General features: G+C 40.3%; 1 protein-coding gene across 1 annotated transcript; it reads left to right on the forward strand.

Moving 5' to 3' along the window:
* The first annotated feature begins 14276 nt into the window (after nucleotides 1–14276).
* Nucleotides 14277–15366, forward strand: LOC147634696 (uncharacterized). The gene is made up of 2 exons (XM_086803836.1): nucleotides 14277–14504; nucleotides 14576–15366. Exons 1-2 carry the CDS (start codon nucleotides 14355–14357, stop codon nucleotides 15203–15205), a joined length of 780 nt encoding a protein of 259 aa, XP_086659962.1. The 5' UTR covers nucleotides 14277–14354; the 3' UTR covers nucleotides 15206–15366.
* The last annotated feature ends 3679 nt before the right edge of the window (nucleotides 15367–19045 follow it).

Genomic DNA, 19045 nt, shown 5'->3' on the forward strand with positions numbered 1-19045 from the left:
TGAAATTTGAATTTTTGGGATTTTTTCTTTCTTTTACAACGTTGTCCAGCTAGACACATGTTCATTAGTTGGGTGCACATGTAGCTCGGTTGAGTTACGTGGAAAATTAAAAATTACTTTTTTCCTCTCCTTCACAACATCATCGAGGTTTACACATGTTCATCAGTTCGATATCCACGTAACTCATTTGAGTTGTGTAAAAATTTAAAAATTTAAAAATTTAAAAATTTAAAAATTTAAAAATTTAAAAATTTAAAAATTTATTTTTGAGCAATTATTTTTTCCTTCACAACATGGAAATAAAAAAACACATGTCCATACTCGGTTGGGTATCCAAACGAAACTCGATCGAGTTACGTCACACGTGGAAATTTAAAATTTATTTTTTTCTCTCCTTTGTAGCATCGTCAAGCTTTACACGTGTTCATTTATCAATCAGGTATCCATGTAGCTTGGTCAAGTTACATGGAAATTTGAAAATATATTTTCAAGAAATTATTTTTCCCTTCGTAACATCAAAATAAAGAAACACGTATCCATACTCAATTGGCTATACACGTATGCATCTTGTAACTTAGTCGAGTTCGATGGTAAGGTAAATCAATTGATACATGGCAAGTACGTGGATATCAACCACGTAACTCTTGACCGAGTTATGTGGATGTCCACCTTGGACCTCGATGAACCATTCGTGGATGTGCACTATGTAACTCAACCGAGTTACACATTGCCTTGTGGATGTCTTCCACGTAACTCGATCGAGTTAAGTGGTCATCAGGATTATCTTAGGTGGCAGTTTCGATAACTCGGTCAAGCTACCTATCGAGCCTCTAATGACTGCCACTGGGATGCTCTGATTGGATGTATAACTCGATCGAGCTACCTCCAGGGTATCCCATCCACACGACATGATCCCAAAGTGAGGATCCTTATCATACAACCACCCAAAGGAATAATAGAGAGATATATGATTGAGAGATGATTGTGTGTGTGTGTGTGTGTGTGTGTGAGAGAGAGAGAGAGAGAGAGAGAGAGAGAGAGAGAGAGAGAGAGAGAAAGCGAGAGGATTGTGATTGTGTGTGTGTGTGTGTGTGTGTGTGTGTGATTCCTACTACCGACACTTTTACATGGAGCCCATAGTGTTGCTTCTATCACTAGGTGGATAGCCATGGATACCTCCATGTGTAACCAAGGAAAGAAGGTGGAAAGGTGGTACCAAGGGTTAAGGTACCCTCTATGAAGAACTTTTAAGCTTTAAGGAAAGTGACAAGATGTAAATTTAAGTCTCGGATATAATTCACCAATTATTTAGGCTATATTTTTTATTCTTATTATTTTTTATTAGAAAATTAAAATTTATTTTGATTAGTTAGAAAAAATAATTTTTTTAAGTTGTGTTTTGGAAAAACAGGATGGTTTTTTTTCTTAAGAGCACAATTTTTACAAGTTCTATTTTCCAAAAGCCTAAGGCGTAAATTAGAAAGAATGTGTGTGTGTGTGTGAATTAGAAAGAATGTGTGTGTGTGTGTGTGTGTGTGTGTGTGTGTGTGAATTAGAGAGAATGTGTGTGAGCAAGCGCGTGTGTGTATATATATAAAAATCTATGAATGATGTTTATTTAGAGTGCACATGTATATGTATATAAAAGAAAAATCTATAATAACTGATGTTTATTTAGGGTGCACATAAATTAAACCGCTTGCATGAGGTGATGTAGGAGAACAACAAGTATTGTTAACTACTATGTGTAAGGTGATAAACTAACATTACTAACGTATTACTATCGACCACCACTGCTTCCATATCAGTTAAGGATTGGCATCAACAAACATGACTATTTTGTTGCCATGCCCTATATGGATCACTCATAATACTATGTCCCATGCCATAACATTGCACTATGTGTTAAGTGTATGTAGCATGGACTCACTGATGGCACTCATTTAGATCTACAATAATGAGAATATTTGACCTTTACAACCCTGAATTATGTTGTTTTTTTAATGTCATGTGCACCCATTTATTTTTCTTACGCCTATGTGAAGAGGGATTAGAAGTATTAGGGGTGTTCTCATTAAGCAAATGTTCACCATGAAAATCTTGGAAATAGAATGCTTTTTAAAGGATTAAGTATCAATTAATGTAAGAATAACCAAATTGCATTTTCTAATATATAAAGAATCTTATTAAGAATTACTAAATTTCATGTTAGGGGTTTATTTCTAGTACATTTGAAGCTCACCAAACTTTGGGGCATTATTCAAATCATATTCCTTTGCAAATTCTGAATCAACATATCCAACTCAGAACATCTTATTTTATTCACATTGCACACAGACCAGCACATGTGTACACACTTATGCATCAAGTTTGACTCTTGCAAGACAGTATATATAGCCTTCATAAATACAATTGCATTCCAGCTAGACCAGATTTCCAACGAAATGCAAGCTCTCATGATATTAAAAACCAAACCAATATGTTCATTTTTTACTAACCGAAATTTCTCAAACTCTCTAATGGTTAAGCAAAAAAATTACTTTAATACATTATGAGATAATTAAAATAGTTGAGGTTTCTTACATGCACATGGCATGCAATTCACAAAAAAATAGAAAAATCTAGCTCATGAAGTTGCCTTATACACACACACACACACACATGTATATATATATATATATATATATATATATATATATATATATATATATATATATATATATATATACATCTAACCATAAATGGTCTATTAATACACATGTGGGAAAAGGTTATTAGAAGATATTGTCTCGTAAGATGAAGATTCCAAATATCCATTTAACTTGTAGATTAAAAAATGTTATGTTCGTGGACATAGTGTCATTGGCTTTTTCCTTGAAAAGATAGGATGACTTGCGTGTTTTTTTGTTTACAATTAATAATACTAGTTCAATCATATAGAGGGGAGAGAGAGAAAGAGACTTAACCAATGTTTGAGAAAAAATAGGTTCCACTTAGCCTAGAACTTTGTTCAACTTTAGGAAAACCTTTTCAAAATTATGGGAGAAGGAAAAAAACCTCTTCAAAAATTTCTAGATTTAGTTATATTTTGGAGAAAATATGAAAAAAAAACCTGCTCAAAATGATAATTTCGTCCTCAACCATGGGCCAAAAGGATTAAAAGGATTCATGTAAGGTTCAAGAAAAAGAGTTTCCCGAACACTAGACTGAACTAGAGGGCAGAGAGAGAAGAGAGAGAAAAGAAAAATGAAGCCTTTACACCTCATAGTTTTTGAGTTTCTTTTATAGCTCTACTTGGTATTAGATCTATAGAGGACTTGTACGTGCAGCAAGGCCTGATTACCCTCTCTCCCTCTTCTCCTTCCTTGCCTCCCTTACCACTCACCATGAGCGAGCTTGGGATGTTGGCAGCGGCCAGGAAGCATTAGTAGTAAGTCTCTAATGCCCCCCTTCTCTCTACCTACCTCTCCCTCTCTCTCTCTCTCTGGGTAGCTTCTTGAGTCTTATGGATGAAGACTCAATGAAGTGGGGTATAATATAAAAGCTTATAAATAGAATGCTTGGGAGAAAAGCCTTGATGGGGCTAGCGGCAGATCGTGAGGGCCGTGAGGTCGACCAGCTTGCTGGAAGAGCACAAACTCGTGAATTGAGAACGTGAGGTCACGGCAAGAGATGGCAGGCCAGCCTTGAGGACGATTTACGTGTGAGGTGTGCATAAGCAGCTGGTCGTGAGGGCTCGCGTAAATATGCCGTGACGCTGGCGGGAGGTGCTGGGCCAGCCTGGTAGGACAAGCAGCATGAGGTGCACAATTGATAGAAGCCGTGAGTTCACAAGGTGCGTGAAGGCACAGGTTGGTGCGTAGGAGCAAGTCCTTAGGCTGCACAAGAGCCGTGTGGTGGACGTTATTTGCCGTGAGTGCTTGAGTTCGATTTTGGTTGTGTTTCTACATAAGGTCGTCGGTAGGCGCCTACGTGAGGTAAGCTTCTCACATGCAGCCAAAAGTCAAGGTCGGCCACGCCTCTCACAGATTCTCACTTGTAGTAGATCTGAATTTCACGGAGGGTTGACAGCCGGCAGGTAGTTGACGAGAGAAGTAGACGGAGAGGACGGCGACGGTTGACGACGGACGGCGCCTTATCTGCTACGTGGCTGCATGTGGGGATGTGGGGAAGGGGTGCCGACGGAGACGATGACAGAGTAACTCTTTGCTGACGGAGATGATCACGGCGCAAACGGCTACGTTGGGAATTGGCGGTGACGCTGTGTACAGACGGCGTTGGAGTTTCCGCCGTGGAGAGGAGCTACCGTCCTGAAGCCGAGGAGAAGCGCCCACGTTTAGCATGACTCTGTGCTTTGCTTCTATGACTACACCACAGATGACTGTGAGGCCGTCTTTGAAGATGTCGCTTTGGGTGAAAACAAAGCCTTAAAACTAGTAAGCTTTTTTTTTAAAAAAAAAACTTTCTTTCCTGAGAACCACTCCTCCTTTGCTTCTGTATGCCTCCTCCAAGAGCTGAAAGGTAAAACAAAAACTAAAGAGAACAACACCACTGCCCCTCGAACAAAAGAGTGAAGATACCCTTTGCAAAACCACCACCATAAGCAGGGAGGAATCTTGCTCTGATACCACTGTACTTAGATAAACACACACACGCACAATGGCTAGACGCCTAGGGGTGAGGAGTGTGAGAGACGAGAAAGCCTTGTTCACTGTAGCAAGAGATCAAGGACCATATAAGAGTACAAATGAACACCAACCATAACTTCTAATGGTGAGGTTACTTATATACTAGCTAACCCTAATGTGGCTGTTCACCTGGATGGCCATGGAAAACCCAGTGATACAAAAGTGCCCATGGCATAAGTGCATGTCTTCACATGAGCACTACTATAAATCTATCAATGACCATGGATACTTTCATGTGTAACCAAGGAAAGAAAGTGGAAGGGTGATACAAAGACTATAGAGGGTTGAGGTACCCTATATGAGGAATTTTCAAGCTTAAAGGAAAGTGACATGATGTATTTATTCAATTCCCAATGAATACAATTTCCAAGAAAGGAAACACGACAAAGCTGAGATATTGGGATGGATCTACTCAAGGCATGGAGTAGGCATGGGTGTAGGTCACCATCCTAAGGCAATAGCCAAGAAGGCCATGACTCAAGCTTCCGCATAAGCTCCAAGAAGACAAGATGTCTATATCAAATGATAAGGTGATAAAAGATACAATAGCTTAGACCAAGGTAACTTATATAGTGCCTGGTCATTTCACACTGGCTAATCGATATGCCCATGCCCCAATCTATGCTCAAGGGACCCAAGGTCCATGTGCCTAGGCCTATACCCATACGTGTGCATGTGCATATATAATTTCTTCATTACAAACCATCCTCTCCTACAATGATTTCATCCTTGAAATCGAAGGGTTGTCATGCACAAAAGACACATTAAAAGGCTATATACAAAAGCCAAAAATCACATCCAAAACTCAATGTAAATATCGACATCAACAAGGCATATGACCCCTCCCGGATCAAATGGAAAGGAATGTAGTGCAAAGCCAATGATGAAGCTAACAATCCATCCTCCAAGTCGAAAGCAAAGCCAAGGAGTCGTATAACCCCCAGGGTCAAATGAAAAGGATAACAAACTCCCGTCGATGATGAAGCTAATCATGCAATCTCTTGGATCGAAGGAAAATCATGACCATCCAAACTCCAAAATAATGGTGCTCCACCCACCTAGATCAAAGGGTAAATATGGAAGACCAACGTCGATGATGAGGCTAGCCCCAAATCCTCCTGTGTGGCGAAGAGAAGACCAACAACTAGCTCATTCTCATAGTAGTAATCTGAGTCTGGCACTGAAAACATCCACACGATAAACTCGAAACTCCTGGCCAGAATGTTGCAATATCTTGGCATAAAAGAACATCGTGTAGGCTAAAACTAGGCTATGCCATAATCCATGTGAAGGAAGTCAAGGAATGAAAAGTAAAATGTAGCAAAAGAAATATGATCCGTGACACAAAATGGTAGCTCATGATAACGAGCATAAAGCTATGAAGATAATGAATGAGCATCCCTCCTAAGATTAGGATCCAAAATGGTAACATGGTGATGTCGATGTGTCGATCGAATGAGGAGTAAAAATAGTAGGAGAAACCCATTTAATTATGTGTGAACAATCTCCACAAAGTACCCCCAAATGTGTGAACACTCCTCAAAACATAAAAATTTTCAAAACACACTCACAAAGCACTAAGCATGTGTACAATCCCCAAATAAAACGCTAATTTGCGTGAATAATACCAATTGAAATGGTCGTGCATGTGAATAATCCCCCACAAATGCTCAAGGCATGTAAACAAATCTCATGACTCGCAAGTTGCATGTCATGAGCACTATCAAGATGAATCTCCCAATCTAAAAAATGTGTATGATCACCACTCAAACCCAAAGCTCAAAAAAAATGTGTGTGAACAAACACTATGTGTGTCCGATGCACATGAACATGTGATAATGCTCAAATCTACCTGGGCCAAATAACATTTATAGGAATGTCCGCTACATGTGAATAGGAAAAAAAAAGGTGTGGAAAGTGAAAATGGATGTGGACACGAAGGTTGGAGGTGTGAATGGGCGAAGGAATGGACAAAGGTATATGGGCAAGGAGGTATGAAAAGTAGATGTGGTCAAATAAGTGTGAGGAAGAGCACTAGACCCTAGAGTCCTCCCTCCTTCACTTTGTGGCTTCATTGGCACTGTCTCTCTCCCTCTTCTCACGTTGGCAGTACTCCACTGTATTCATGTTTTCTTTGTTTTATTTTAAAAAAACAATAGTTTGTCTTGAATAGCCTTGAAAAATGGCGATGAAATCTTGTTCAATGATGCTGCACACAATCTACATAAAACTCATCAATAGAACTGCAATCTGTATACTGGATTGCTCAAATCTACTTCAAAACTATTACCTCACTACTACACATCGTTGGGTTACCGACGGGTCAAATACCGGCACAAACGACGGGCACTGGTATATGCAATGATGGCAAAGGATGCCAATTATGGGCACCCATTTGAGCGTTGGTATAGGTGCTGGTATAGATGTTAGTATCACCACCGGTATGGACGCCGATAAAAACACAAGAAAAAAATTTAAAAAACAAGCCTACTCATATTTACAGTCAAAATTACCATATTTAGTTCTTTTAAGCTCATCTGGAACATTAAAAATCTATATTTCAATGTGACAACTAAAAATATCACTATATTCTAATATTGTAGCACACGAGCCCTTCAATAAAAGACGTTGTGCAAGAGCGTCAACGATGAGATAGTAGTGAAACCTTGCATATGTATACTAAAATTGATGAATATTACAAAGTCATTATAGATCATCATCTATTCTATCATTCTTGGCTAGATCCATGGCCCCAAAAAGATCAATTTCAAGGAATGCTTCTTCATCCTCTTCAATATCACTTAAGGAATTTTGAACCAATTGGTCAATGTCTCGTTCTTCTGTAGGGTCAAGATCATCTATTTTCTCCCCTTCATCGATGTACTTGGATCTTTATCAGAACTTGATGACCTTTCTTCCATATGTTCTTGAATCTATCCCTAAGGGCTAGTATCCATAGCTACTATATTAATCACAATTAGCTCTTGGATTTCAACATCAACTTTATCATTTAGCTCTTGAGTTTTGACAATATCAACTCTATCATTATGATTCTCTAATTCTTCTTCTATCTGTTCACCTTCAAAATTTTCCTTGCTATAAGAAGAAACTTGGACTACAAACAGCCATCTTGGATCCTTGTTGTTAGCCTCCTCCTAAATTTTTTAAAAGCAATGATATGTTGTGCCTTGACCTCCTCATATCTTTGAATCCATTTAACCATAGCATTTGAGTTTCAAGATGCAAAGCCTATTGATCTTCTCTCGTAAATTGTTGTTTCCTTGTGGCACTTCCCCAACTACTCTCTCATCTTCTTCATGGATCAATAGTCGAGGCATCTCTGAGTCAGATGTACTGAGATTATGTTATATAAGCAAGAGATTCTTGTACAAGCCATCCTTCAGCCATACTACCCTCCGAATGAGCTTGTTGTGACAAACAAATCCCTTTACAGTTTTCATGAACCTCTCTAGAAAAAACATCCAATGACTATGGATAGTCCCTGCAATTGCAACCTTGTCGATGACATGAACTAAGAGGTGCATCTGAATGGTCAAGATGCTTACAGCAGGTAGGAAATTTTTGACCATGCACATGGCCTCCAAGGAGTTTAGACGGGCTAAATTCAAGGTATCTGTCCTGATCCATTGCACCAAGGTGCTAACCTTGTACATGGTGTCTCTGATGTCTTCATCTCTTTATTGCAATTGGAAGAACAAATTGTACAAATTTGTGCCAATAACGGGACTTTAAGCCACTAATCTCATCATCCTTTGTAAATGCACCCTTTAGGCAATGCATACATCCGATGGGGGTGTGAAACTCTGCAATGGTCTTCTTTACCTGTTTTTCCTCCAATTTAGTTAAGACCCATGGTGCTTTAGGTAATACACCTTCCCATCAAGCCGTGTTTGTGGCCATAAATCTTCTATACATCCAACAACCTTTAGATCATCCCTTTGGCCCTTGATTTCATGTGTTGTATCTCGACGACATGCTGTGCTACTGTCCTCCTCACCATGATCCTCTAGTCCATGGTCTGTTAATTCTGTAAATGCATCCAACATCTCATCCATCAGCTCTTCTTCAAATATGTTCTCTCATTGAGGTGGGTTGGATGGGTTCTTGTGGAGTATTGTCTTGTATGTTTTTCCTTGTTCGGTGTCCTATCCTAAAAATGCTATTTGGTAGTGTTTTGTCGGACTAGATTTCCAAGTAGTCAACAGGCTCAACTATACTAGGGTCCTCGTGGGAGTGAAAATACAGATTTTGTAGACGTTCCACCATATATATACCATACAGGCATACAAATGCATTGTTTTTGGTTGATTTGATACTTACATGTGCACGGGCACATGCATCTCTCCTTAATATTGACAGATGTCTCTAACACTAGTGTTTTGGGAATCCATGGTAGCCATGCTGTCATTGTTTCGTGGCTCCATGTTGTCGTCGTTTTTAGGCACCAGTACACCAATGTTTTCTGGCTCAGTCCCATCACTAATTTTTTTGGATGCCAGCATGTGAGTGTTTTGTCGCCGCTCCATGTCTGCCATGTTGTGCACACGTTTGTTGAAATGTTTTTGTTTGGGCTAATTGAGGTCTCTTATATTGGGCAAGACCAAGCCCGTGAGTCACCAATGGGAAATGGAATTTCAAATGTCGAGGGGCAGCAAATCACTTTTGAAAGGTTCAAATTCAAAACCGTATGTAAAGTGCCGGTATACGTGTTGGTATATGCTCTGGAACATATTGACGCTTATACTAACGCCCGTAAAAATTACAAATTCAAAATTTCTAAAAGTGCCTGTTAATGTGCTACTTCGCCCACACCATAGCCTCTTGCCCAAGCTTGCAAATACAAGTTTTTTTCATGTTTCTCTTGCCCTTACCCCTCTTTTACATGATTTTGACTTCCTTTTTCTAATGGATCTGTGTTTGTGTGTGCATCTAATTATTTTTGCAAGCGATTCTCTTCCTCTCTTTCTTTCTATTATAAAGGTAAAATCACAAGGGGATGGGTGCCGGTATACGCACCGGTAATCCATCATTTCCTTGTAGTGATGAACTGATAAAATCTGCATAAAGTCTTCAATCTGCACCAATTCTTAATAAGAGCTACACCAAAATCTACACAACGACCTTCAATATCCTCCAAAATTGCCAAGATTCGCCAAAAAGTAGGCAAATATAGAAGGGAACTAAGGTTTGTGAATAGATTCGCCAAAAAGTAGGCAAATATAGAAGGGAACTAAGGTTTGTGAATAGATTTGACGACAAGAAGCACTAATTGTAGCATTATATGGTAGTGATGTGTGTGAACACACTTAGGACCGCCGGGGCACTTTTTCCCTCACTAGGAGGTTTTTTCCCCTGTGCATACGTACACCCTCTTATCTACTCATTTTGCAGTGTGTACTTATCTTTTGTATCTGGCACACATTTGTTCATTCTAATCTAGTGAGTTTCTGTGCTCTCAAGCTTCTCTATCTTGTGTGTGTGCATTGTTGTAACCCTAACCCTAATTCTAATAATTGGTATCAGAGCTAGCTTCCTTGACACGATCTAGTAGTCTGCCTCCCTCCTCACGACCCTATTTTTCTATCTCCGATTGAGATACTCTCTTAGAACACCATATTAGTGAATTTGGGAATTTCCCAATTCCCATTTTTGAATACTTAAAAAAGGGGGACATGGATAACATATTTGTAAGTTTCTCAAAACCCTATCATATGACCTATCGTTGGAAAGCGCTTGAAAAATGGAATCTAAAGAGCTATAAAGCGCTCATTTTGGATTAGTGGTGTTCAAGTTATGGTTAATCCAAACTTTTGTCCCAAACTTGTGGGAAATTCCCATATTCCCCAATATGGTGTTTTAGGAGAAGAAGGTGTATACTGTAGTGTGCTATATACAATGTATACAACATTTTTGGGATCCGTGGTGCTATTCGGGTGCATTTTGGGCACCGTCAGACGTTTTGGAGAGGCATCATTTTGGATTGGTTCTGCTCGATTTTGGGTGTTTGGGCTATGTAGCGGCAAAGATTTGGTGTGCAGCAGCATCTACATTGTCTTTAACAACATCGACCATCATACTTTTGCCAGTTACAACACTCTATTCTCTACTCTGTGTTAATTTTAATACACTTTACAGGTGATTCAGTCAGTTGGCAGCCATCCAAGGTTGCATTCAGTGAATACTGATGAGTACTTGCAGTGTGTTGAAAGATTTTGCATTTGGTAGAAAGTCATGGATGGCAATAGTGATGTATTCAACATGTTGTCTGTCCATTGTGGTCTTATATGATGAGGCATGTATTGGTTGCTAAAGGCCTTTAGAATGTGGTCAGTGGTAGTGAAACTCGTTCTATTTCACAACTACCAGTGCAACCAAGTGCTGCAGGTACATCTAAAGTAGAATCTGATACAGATGTGGCTCCTCCACATGCACCACCAGTACCTCCTACTATTACTCAGAACGAGATGGGATGGAAGAGATGCACAGGCACATGCATTGCTTGCACTTTCTGTGAAGCGAAGCATTATTCCTCATATTCGGTCATGTAAGACTTCAAAACAGGCATGGGATGCACTTGTTGTATTATATCCTGTGTGCAATGAAGCACGTTGCATATCTGCGCAAACAGTTGGAGTCTAAGCACATGAATGAGGGAGACTCAATGGACAGCTTCTTGACCAAGATCAAAGATTTTAAGGAGCAGCTTGCTAGTGTGGATGAGATATATCTTGATAGTACATTGGTACCCACCGTTCTCAGTGCATTGCCGGATTCTTATCAGAGTTTTGCCTCTACCCTTAGACTCATGATGAAGGGAAATCCAAATGCCCTTACATTTGATGAGCTGGTTTCAGTACTCTTGCAAGAAGAGCAGTCTAGGCAAAACTTACATGACCGTTGACATTTATATCACTGGTGGGTTTGATAGGCACCAACATATCTTCGCCAGAGATTCTACATCTGGACTACACCGACTAGTCCACATCTACCCACTCCTCTTAGCGTGTTCACATTATGGACTGCTTGTATATACTCTATTATGTGTGTTAGTTACTTTATCTTCTTTGTAGACCTCTTTTGTTATGTGAAGAAGAAGAAGAATTTTCAGCCTCTCACCTTGTGTGCTCTCTTTTAGGGTTTGTGTGAGTGTGTGTGTGCTTTGCAAAAGCTCAAGCTCTCTTCTCCCTTGTATATTTTCATGGTATCAGAGCTTGGTTCATGCTAAGGGCTGAGCAACAAGCAAGAGAAGCACAGGAAGTGGTACGAGGGTAAGAGCTTCGTCTACTCTTCCCCCTTTTTGTGTTGGCTACTACACCCTTGTCGGGAGCTCTTCAGAAGGCACCGGCAAACGAACTCCGATTGAGGAGCTTTCTTCACAGGAGGAGAGCTACGGGGAAACTATAATATCCTTTGGAAAAAAAAATTTTGAAGCTAAGATATTAGGATGGATCTACTCAAGGCATGGAGTAAGCATGGGTGTAGGTCACCATCCTAAGGTAATAGCTAAGAAGGCCATGAAAGATTGGACATGGGCATAAGCTCCAAGAAGACAAGATGTTTATATCAAATAATAAGGTGATAAAAGTTACAATAGTCGAGACCAAGGTCACTTATATAGTGTATGCTAGCCATTTCACGTTGGCTAATCAATGTGTCCATGCCCCAAATCTATGCTTAAGGAACTAAGGGTCCATTCGCTATGTATTAAGGTGTATGTGGCATAGACTCACTAATGGCACCCATTTAGCTCTACATTAATGAGAACATCTGACCTTTAAAATCGTCTCGAGTTTTTTTTAATGTCATGTGCACCCATTTATTTTCCTTACGCCTATGTGAAGAGGGATTAAAAGTATTATGGGTGTTTTTTTTAACAAAATATATTTATGTTTATAAGATAAAAGCGGCCATTTTACAAAGGATCTCTTTTTACACCTGCCACAACCATTTTACTCCCAATCACTATTAAGTAGATTACAAATTTGGCTCGCAGGTGGGGGGTGGTCACTCATAAATATGTAAGTGTAGCACATGGGTTCAATAGAAGGGATTTTTAAAATCCCTTTTTACACATTTTTTACATACAGAAGGGTATCATTTAAAGGGGGTATTCACAGGTTGAATAGAAAAAGGGTATGTTTTATTCATGAAAAATTCACAAATAATGGATTTTTAAAATAGGCCTTGAACGCACGTGATACAGAGGGTTTACTTATAGTGAACTCCCCGAGAAATTTGGTCCCACCTCTTCTCTTCCCAAACAAAAGATGAATGCTCCCAAGATACATGATAACCCAATTGTATACATGCCACAAGCAAAGAGTCAGTGGTACATTTCTTGGGAGTCTATTTTTCCATATAGTCTCCCTTTGTCCAAATTTTCACATCTAGTCTCATGCCCAAAGGATTTTCAATTAAAGCCAAAAATGTATACACTAGTTCCTTCTCCTTCTGGTACCATCTTCTAGTTTTAAGTCCAAATTTTGGGAACTTTGTCTTTGGATCTTTTCCTGTGTCGATGTAACCCTGCCACATATGAGGGATTGTTAGGTTTCCCTAGTATGTGCTAACATCTCAACAGCTTGGACCTAACTCAACCTATCTCCCAGCTTGTAAGGCATGAACTATCTCAACAAAAAAGTTATCATTCAATTTATTTACATAATATACAGACCAACATCGATGCACACATCTATACATCAACTTTGACACATCTAGACCCTGACTAGACCCTTTTTGCAATATCAACAAGTTCTTGGAATCCTAAATCCCCCAGAGGCAACAATATCTAATAATGTTGAATACTAGATTAATAGCCCCTTCCTCTTCAGTCAATCTCCCTAACAACCAATCCCCCCAAGTTTCCTTAACCCCCAATATTATGGTGTTTCATTTAAGTAAATGTTTACCATCGAAATCTTGGAAATATAATGAATTTTTTTTAAAGAGTTGAGTATCAATTAATGTAAGAATGACCAAATTACGTTTTCAATAATATTGAAATGCCTGAAATTACTAAGTTTCTCAAACTCTAATAAAATGGTTAAACAAAATGGTAGGGGTTCCTTTTATTTTGGGATTAATAATAATTATATATATATATATATAAACTTCAAAGATGTCCAAAAGTACTGAAGTATGACAAATTAGAACCTAAACTTCCCTACAAACCTCTACAAAAATCACTTTGTCTTCATTTAAAATTTTACAAAGAAAACCCCATCCCTCCTCCTCCATCAAAAAACTAGAATGCTCCCAAGATACATGCACATGGATTCACAAAAGAATATCAAAATCTAGTTCATGATGTTGTCTATATATATATATATATATATATATATATATATATATATATAATCTCATGTTGGACACACACACGTTTATATATGTCTATATATATATATGTGTGTATAATCTCATGTTGGACACACACACGTGTCTCTTGAAAAGACAGAACGACTTCCCTGTATGTATATACATATATATATATATATGTATAACTCATGTTGGACACACACACGTGTCTCTTGAAAAACAGAACGACTTCCCTGTTTTTATTATGACTAGTTCAATAATCATAGAGGAGAGAGAGAGAGAAAAGACCGCCCCTTGTGTAGCTACTTGGACCTGTTTACTGAGGTGCCAATGGCGGGTTTGTTCGACAAACAAGCGGACCTGTACGCGGCAGCAAGGCCTGATTACCCTCCCGCCCTCTTCTCCTTCCTTGCCTCTCTTACCCCTCACCATGAGCGAGCTTGGGATGTTGGCGCCGGCAGCGGCCAGGCAGCAGTAGCGGTGAGTCTCTAATATGCCCTGCCTCTCTCTCCCTCTAGTCTGGCTTAGATCCTATTCGTCTTTTTTGGCAGGTCGCAGAGCACTACAAGACGGTGATCGCAACCGATCTGAGCGAGGCACAGATCAAGTATGCACAGCGTAGGGAGAACCTGACGTACGTTTGTACGCCTGCTCAGATGTCGGAGGAAGAATTGGAGAGGATCGTGGGAGGCGAGGGTTCGGTGGACCTGGTGACAGTGGCGCAGGCTCTGCACTGGTTCGACCTTGACTCGTTCTATGCCCAGGCCAAGCATGTGCTTAGAAAACCCGGGGGCATCCTGGCGGCCTGGTGTTACACAGTGCCGTCCGTGAGCAGCGAGGTGGATGCTGTGTTCTCGGAATTTTATAGGGAAACGGGGCCTTTCTGGGAGTCTGCCAGGCGCACAGTGGACGAGGAGTACAGGAACCTGCCCTTCCCTTTTAAGCCCGTGCTGCACGACGACGTAGATGGCACAGGGCCCGTGACCCGCTTTGAGTGCAAGAAGGAGATGCCAGTAGATGGTTTCCTGGTTTACTTGGGATCCATGTCGGTGCTGCAGTGCGGGAGGAGCCGGGGCGTGGAGCTGCTGGATGAGAGCCGGCAGGATGCCTTCAGAACCGCATGGGGTGAGGGAATTCGAACAGTCACCTGGCCTGTTTTTCTGCGAGTGGGAGGTGTGTGAAGCCGCGCCTCCCCTTCTTGAAGGAAGCTTCCAGGCTTGCCTTTCCTTCACGAATAAATAAAACCTTTTAAGCATTGATTGCTTCATAAATGATGCTACGATTAATGATACGCTTTCAGTGATTTCAGTGATCAACAGTGGGGGCATGTGATTTTAGTTTAGCTTGTGTGATGCCGCCATGCTATTTTCATTGTCTTTTTATGTGGTGAATTTTACTTGCATGATGTTTTCATGGTTTTGCCTTTTGCTACATGATCTGGCTACTTCCATGGTACCATACGGCAGGCTGGGTGTTTTCATGGTAGTGTGATGTGGAGGATGTCCCATGTTGTCATGAGAGTATGATGTGGAGGATGTCCCATGTTGTCATGATAGTATGATATGGAGGATGTTATATGCTATTCTGTTATGTGGTGGATTGTGATATACTTTCATGATAATTTGATGTGGCCGATCAGACATGGAAGTATGGTGTGGTGGATTCATGCGATTACCATGGTAGGATGGATTAGATGAGGCATGCAATTAAACATAGATTTTGTGAATATTCTACTTAAAGGCTCCACTCCACTAAGCTTGCTCATGAAAACTTGTACGTAAGTGCACAAATGGGGGGGGGGGGGCGGGGGGGGGGTGGGGTATCCATGGTAAGCTCTTCTACAAGTGCACAAAGGGGGTATCCAAAATCATGCTCTACAAGAGATGTGTTAGTCATTAGATTAGGAGGAGAGTATTGAGTTTGGGCATTGTGAAGAGCTTCGTAAGCTTTGTAAGTGAGGAGTTTGTTACAGTACTTAAACACATGAAGACAGAAGGGTGTGTTGCTTGGAACATCATGCTTTAGGTATGAGGTGTGCCACTATTGGCAAATTTTGTTCTGTTAGTGTGTAGAACCATTGTTGTGCAATGCAACTACAAATGTGATGGCACTCATGGCAATGCTCATTTTAGCATGAAGCTAGCTAGAGTGTGCAACACATGCCTTTGACCATATACTCTAGGCCATCACACGTCCCCAAGGAGTTAAAAAATGATGAGCTTTACTAATTTATGATCAGGAATCCATACCATTGATGCAACACATTTATATGTCTGATTTCTTTCTTAGAGTTCTCAAGAAAGCAAGTATTACACTACATATGAGCTAAAATAAGCCATGTCAACTAAAACAAGCAAATACATTGAGAGGGACATTGCTTATTACTTTTCTATGTATCATAAATTGCCATGAGTGTGCATGTTTTCCCAAGAAGCATGTGTGTAATTATAAATCGTAGTAGCTAGCCACAACTTTATTTGAAAATCTTGCCTTTGGTATTGTCCATGTAAGATTAAGCAAAGGGGTGGTTGATAGTACTTTTGATAGCACGAAGGTTTATGATGTTTGAAAATTGTACTTGGTTTATAGTTGCCCAAAGGACTTGAAGATTACCAATCATGTTGTAAGAGCTATGCGAACAACTTCGATTGATTAATAGTGTACGGGGATACAATGTGTGACATATACAAGAGAACACTCACAAGCAGTAGGATCTTTCATATAATAAAACTTTAAAACTCAAATTGCACAATAACAAAGATAAAGAACATGTATATACCATAGATGGTAAAGCTTCACACTCCTGTGCTCTTGTGAAAGATGGCTTTACAATAGATGGTAAAGCCTCAGTGCACCCATGTGCTCTTATGAAAGGGAGCTTCGAGGTTGGTTTGTTAATTGCTAAGATGTGTGTATGCTATTAGAAGCCACCTGGAGAAGGGGGTGGTTATGACACCATATAGGTCCACAGTCATAGTTGATGCCACTATGCACTCACATGATACAAATTATGTAGTTTTGTACTCAGTCTATATAGATGAGAGTGCAATAGTGGAGGATTGCATTACTAAGAGGTGGTCATGGGATGGCCAGATAGTGGGAGGTTGAATGATGTGAAAGTTATAGATGTTGGTATGATGTGGGATTGGGTGAGGGATTTGTGGAGGGAGTCTCTCTTGGAACACTGGGTGGCCATGATAAGGCACTAGACCTTGTTGGGCTAGTAGCTATACTGGGGCAGGTGGAGGAGGTTGGTGAGGAATGTGTGGAGATTATGTCCCCACGTCCCTCTGCTGCTCCCGTCGAGCATAATCATTGATGTCACCCTTGAAATATTATTGCCCTAAATCTTCGAGAATGTGCAAAAGTGGTCGTATATTAGAACTAAAGCACACCTCGTCCCACTCCACATTGATACAATGCTGATGTAGTCCCTTGCATGCTCTAGCAAGGGTCCCAGTTCTGGCAAAGAAATCTAGGACTCTATGCCCTCAATCGGTGAATGTCCCGAGTAATCACCTACCATAGTAAAATCTTTCATTAACATATATAAATGAACAAACAATAAAAAAGACAATGAATATATAATGATTACACTAATGAATTGTAATGAATTAAGTGCTCTACTTACCTTGTGAAAGCCTTGCTACACTCAACAACATATTGAATGGGATTTTTGTTCACACCGAACATGTATGGATGGGTTCCCCATCATGGTTTAGGCTCTATGAAGATATCGTCATCCACCTCGAAACCTGAAAGATCGGTAGCTACCTCACCTCCCCGCTTGTCATACTTTGGTTGACTGGACGTACTCTAATGGGGGTGCGTAAAGATGGCAATGACCAAAACATTGACCTACGTGCACACACATATACGTTAGGGAAATCATGGTTGTTCACTTTTAAAAAAAACACTCTTTCACTCACCTCTTCTTGTCCATCTTATGACATGAGATACATGTATCACGAGATGCACAAGAACAAAGTCCTATGTAATGTAAAGTTGCAAGTTTCTGCCTCTCGCACATCAATCCCCAAGTGCTCTGCATGTAGAATACAAACCATAGTGCCATCGGCATGTAGAAACTCAGTAGCAAGTACAAAGGCTTACTCCCCCTAAATACATTCCATCAAGGAACCACATCCTTGTTCTTGGAGAGAGCAAGATTTGTCGAAAAATCTGCCCACACCAAGTGCAGGCCTCCAAGGCTATCATACATGTCCATGGTTCCCAACCTCGTCACCAGCAATCCCATGAATCATTGCAATAGTGCAAGATTCCTAGACCAACATAACATACAATTGGATTGCAAACTATATAACCATGATGAGTGGAGAGAGTGACTGGCACGGGTAAGCGATCATACCTATATTTTTGCTTTCCCAAAAGTGTGAGATGGAGGTGATCAAGTTGGACTTGAGACCTAAGTAGAGAGGGTCCACCACTTGTGAATTCAAGTCTTCATTTTGGCAAGACGAATCACATGTTATTCCCAATGTTCAAATAATAAACTTATGCTAAAACACAAAGATGTTAAGTTGACTTATTGAATCCCAATAGGTCTATGTCATCTTCCTTTGGAATCTCCGGTCCATGCTCTTTGCTCTCACTACTCGGGCTCATCTACTCATCATCACCCCGTGCATGGGACTCATGCCCATCATCCTCAAGGGTACTCTCCTCAGCATCCTCATCATCATCAACCGCTTCCCACTCTGGCTATGACCTCTTTTTGGGCATTGTTGTCACGGTCGTGGTGGGAGATGAAGGAGGTGTATGTCCAACCGACTTCTTGCACTTTTCCTTGGGTCCCTCCTTGGTGGCCAGTTTCTTGCCCATTTCCTTCAGTTTCTGCTTGGTGAGAGGCTTCTTGCCCTTCTTTGCTTCTACATTCAATCCATATAGCAACTATAAACTCCCTAAAAAGAAACTTCATAGCCCATACAAACATGCTACCCTACACAATGATACTTACTCTGAAACTGCTCAGCCTTGCTAAGAGGAAACTCTTGCTCGAG

Source organism: Cibotium barometz, chromosome 10 (assembly GCF_041138505.1).
Source record: "Cibotium barometz isolate CiBa-2024 chromosome 10, ASM4113850v1, whole genome shotgun sequence".
NCBI classification, from domain to species: Eukaryota; Viridiplantae; Streptophyta; class Polypodiopsida; order Cyatheales; family Cibotiaceae; genus Cibotium; species Cibotium barometz.

Bases quoted from the DNA above. Each gene is read 5' to 3' on its own strand.
- LOC147634696 (XM_086803836.1), top strand. From the start codon at position 14,355: ATGGCGGGTTTGTTCGACAAACAAGCGGACCTGTACGCGGCAGCAAGG. The intron at 14,505-14,575 runs GTGAGTCTCTAA...CTTTTTTGGCAG, and splicing joins GCGGCCAGGCAGCAGTAGCG to GTCGCAGAGCACTACAAGAC.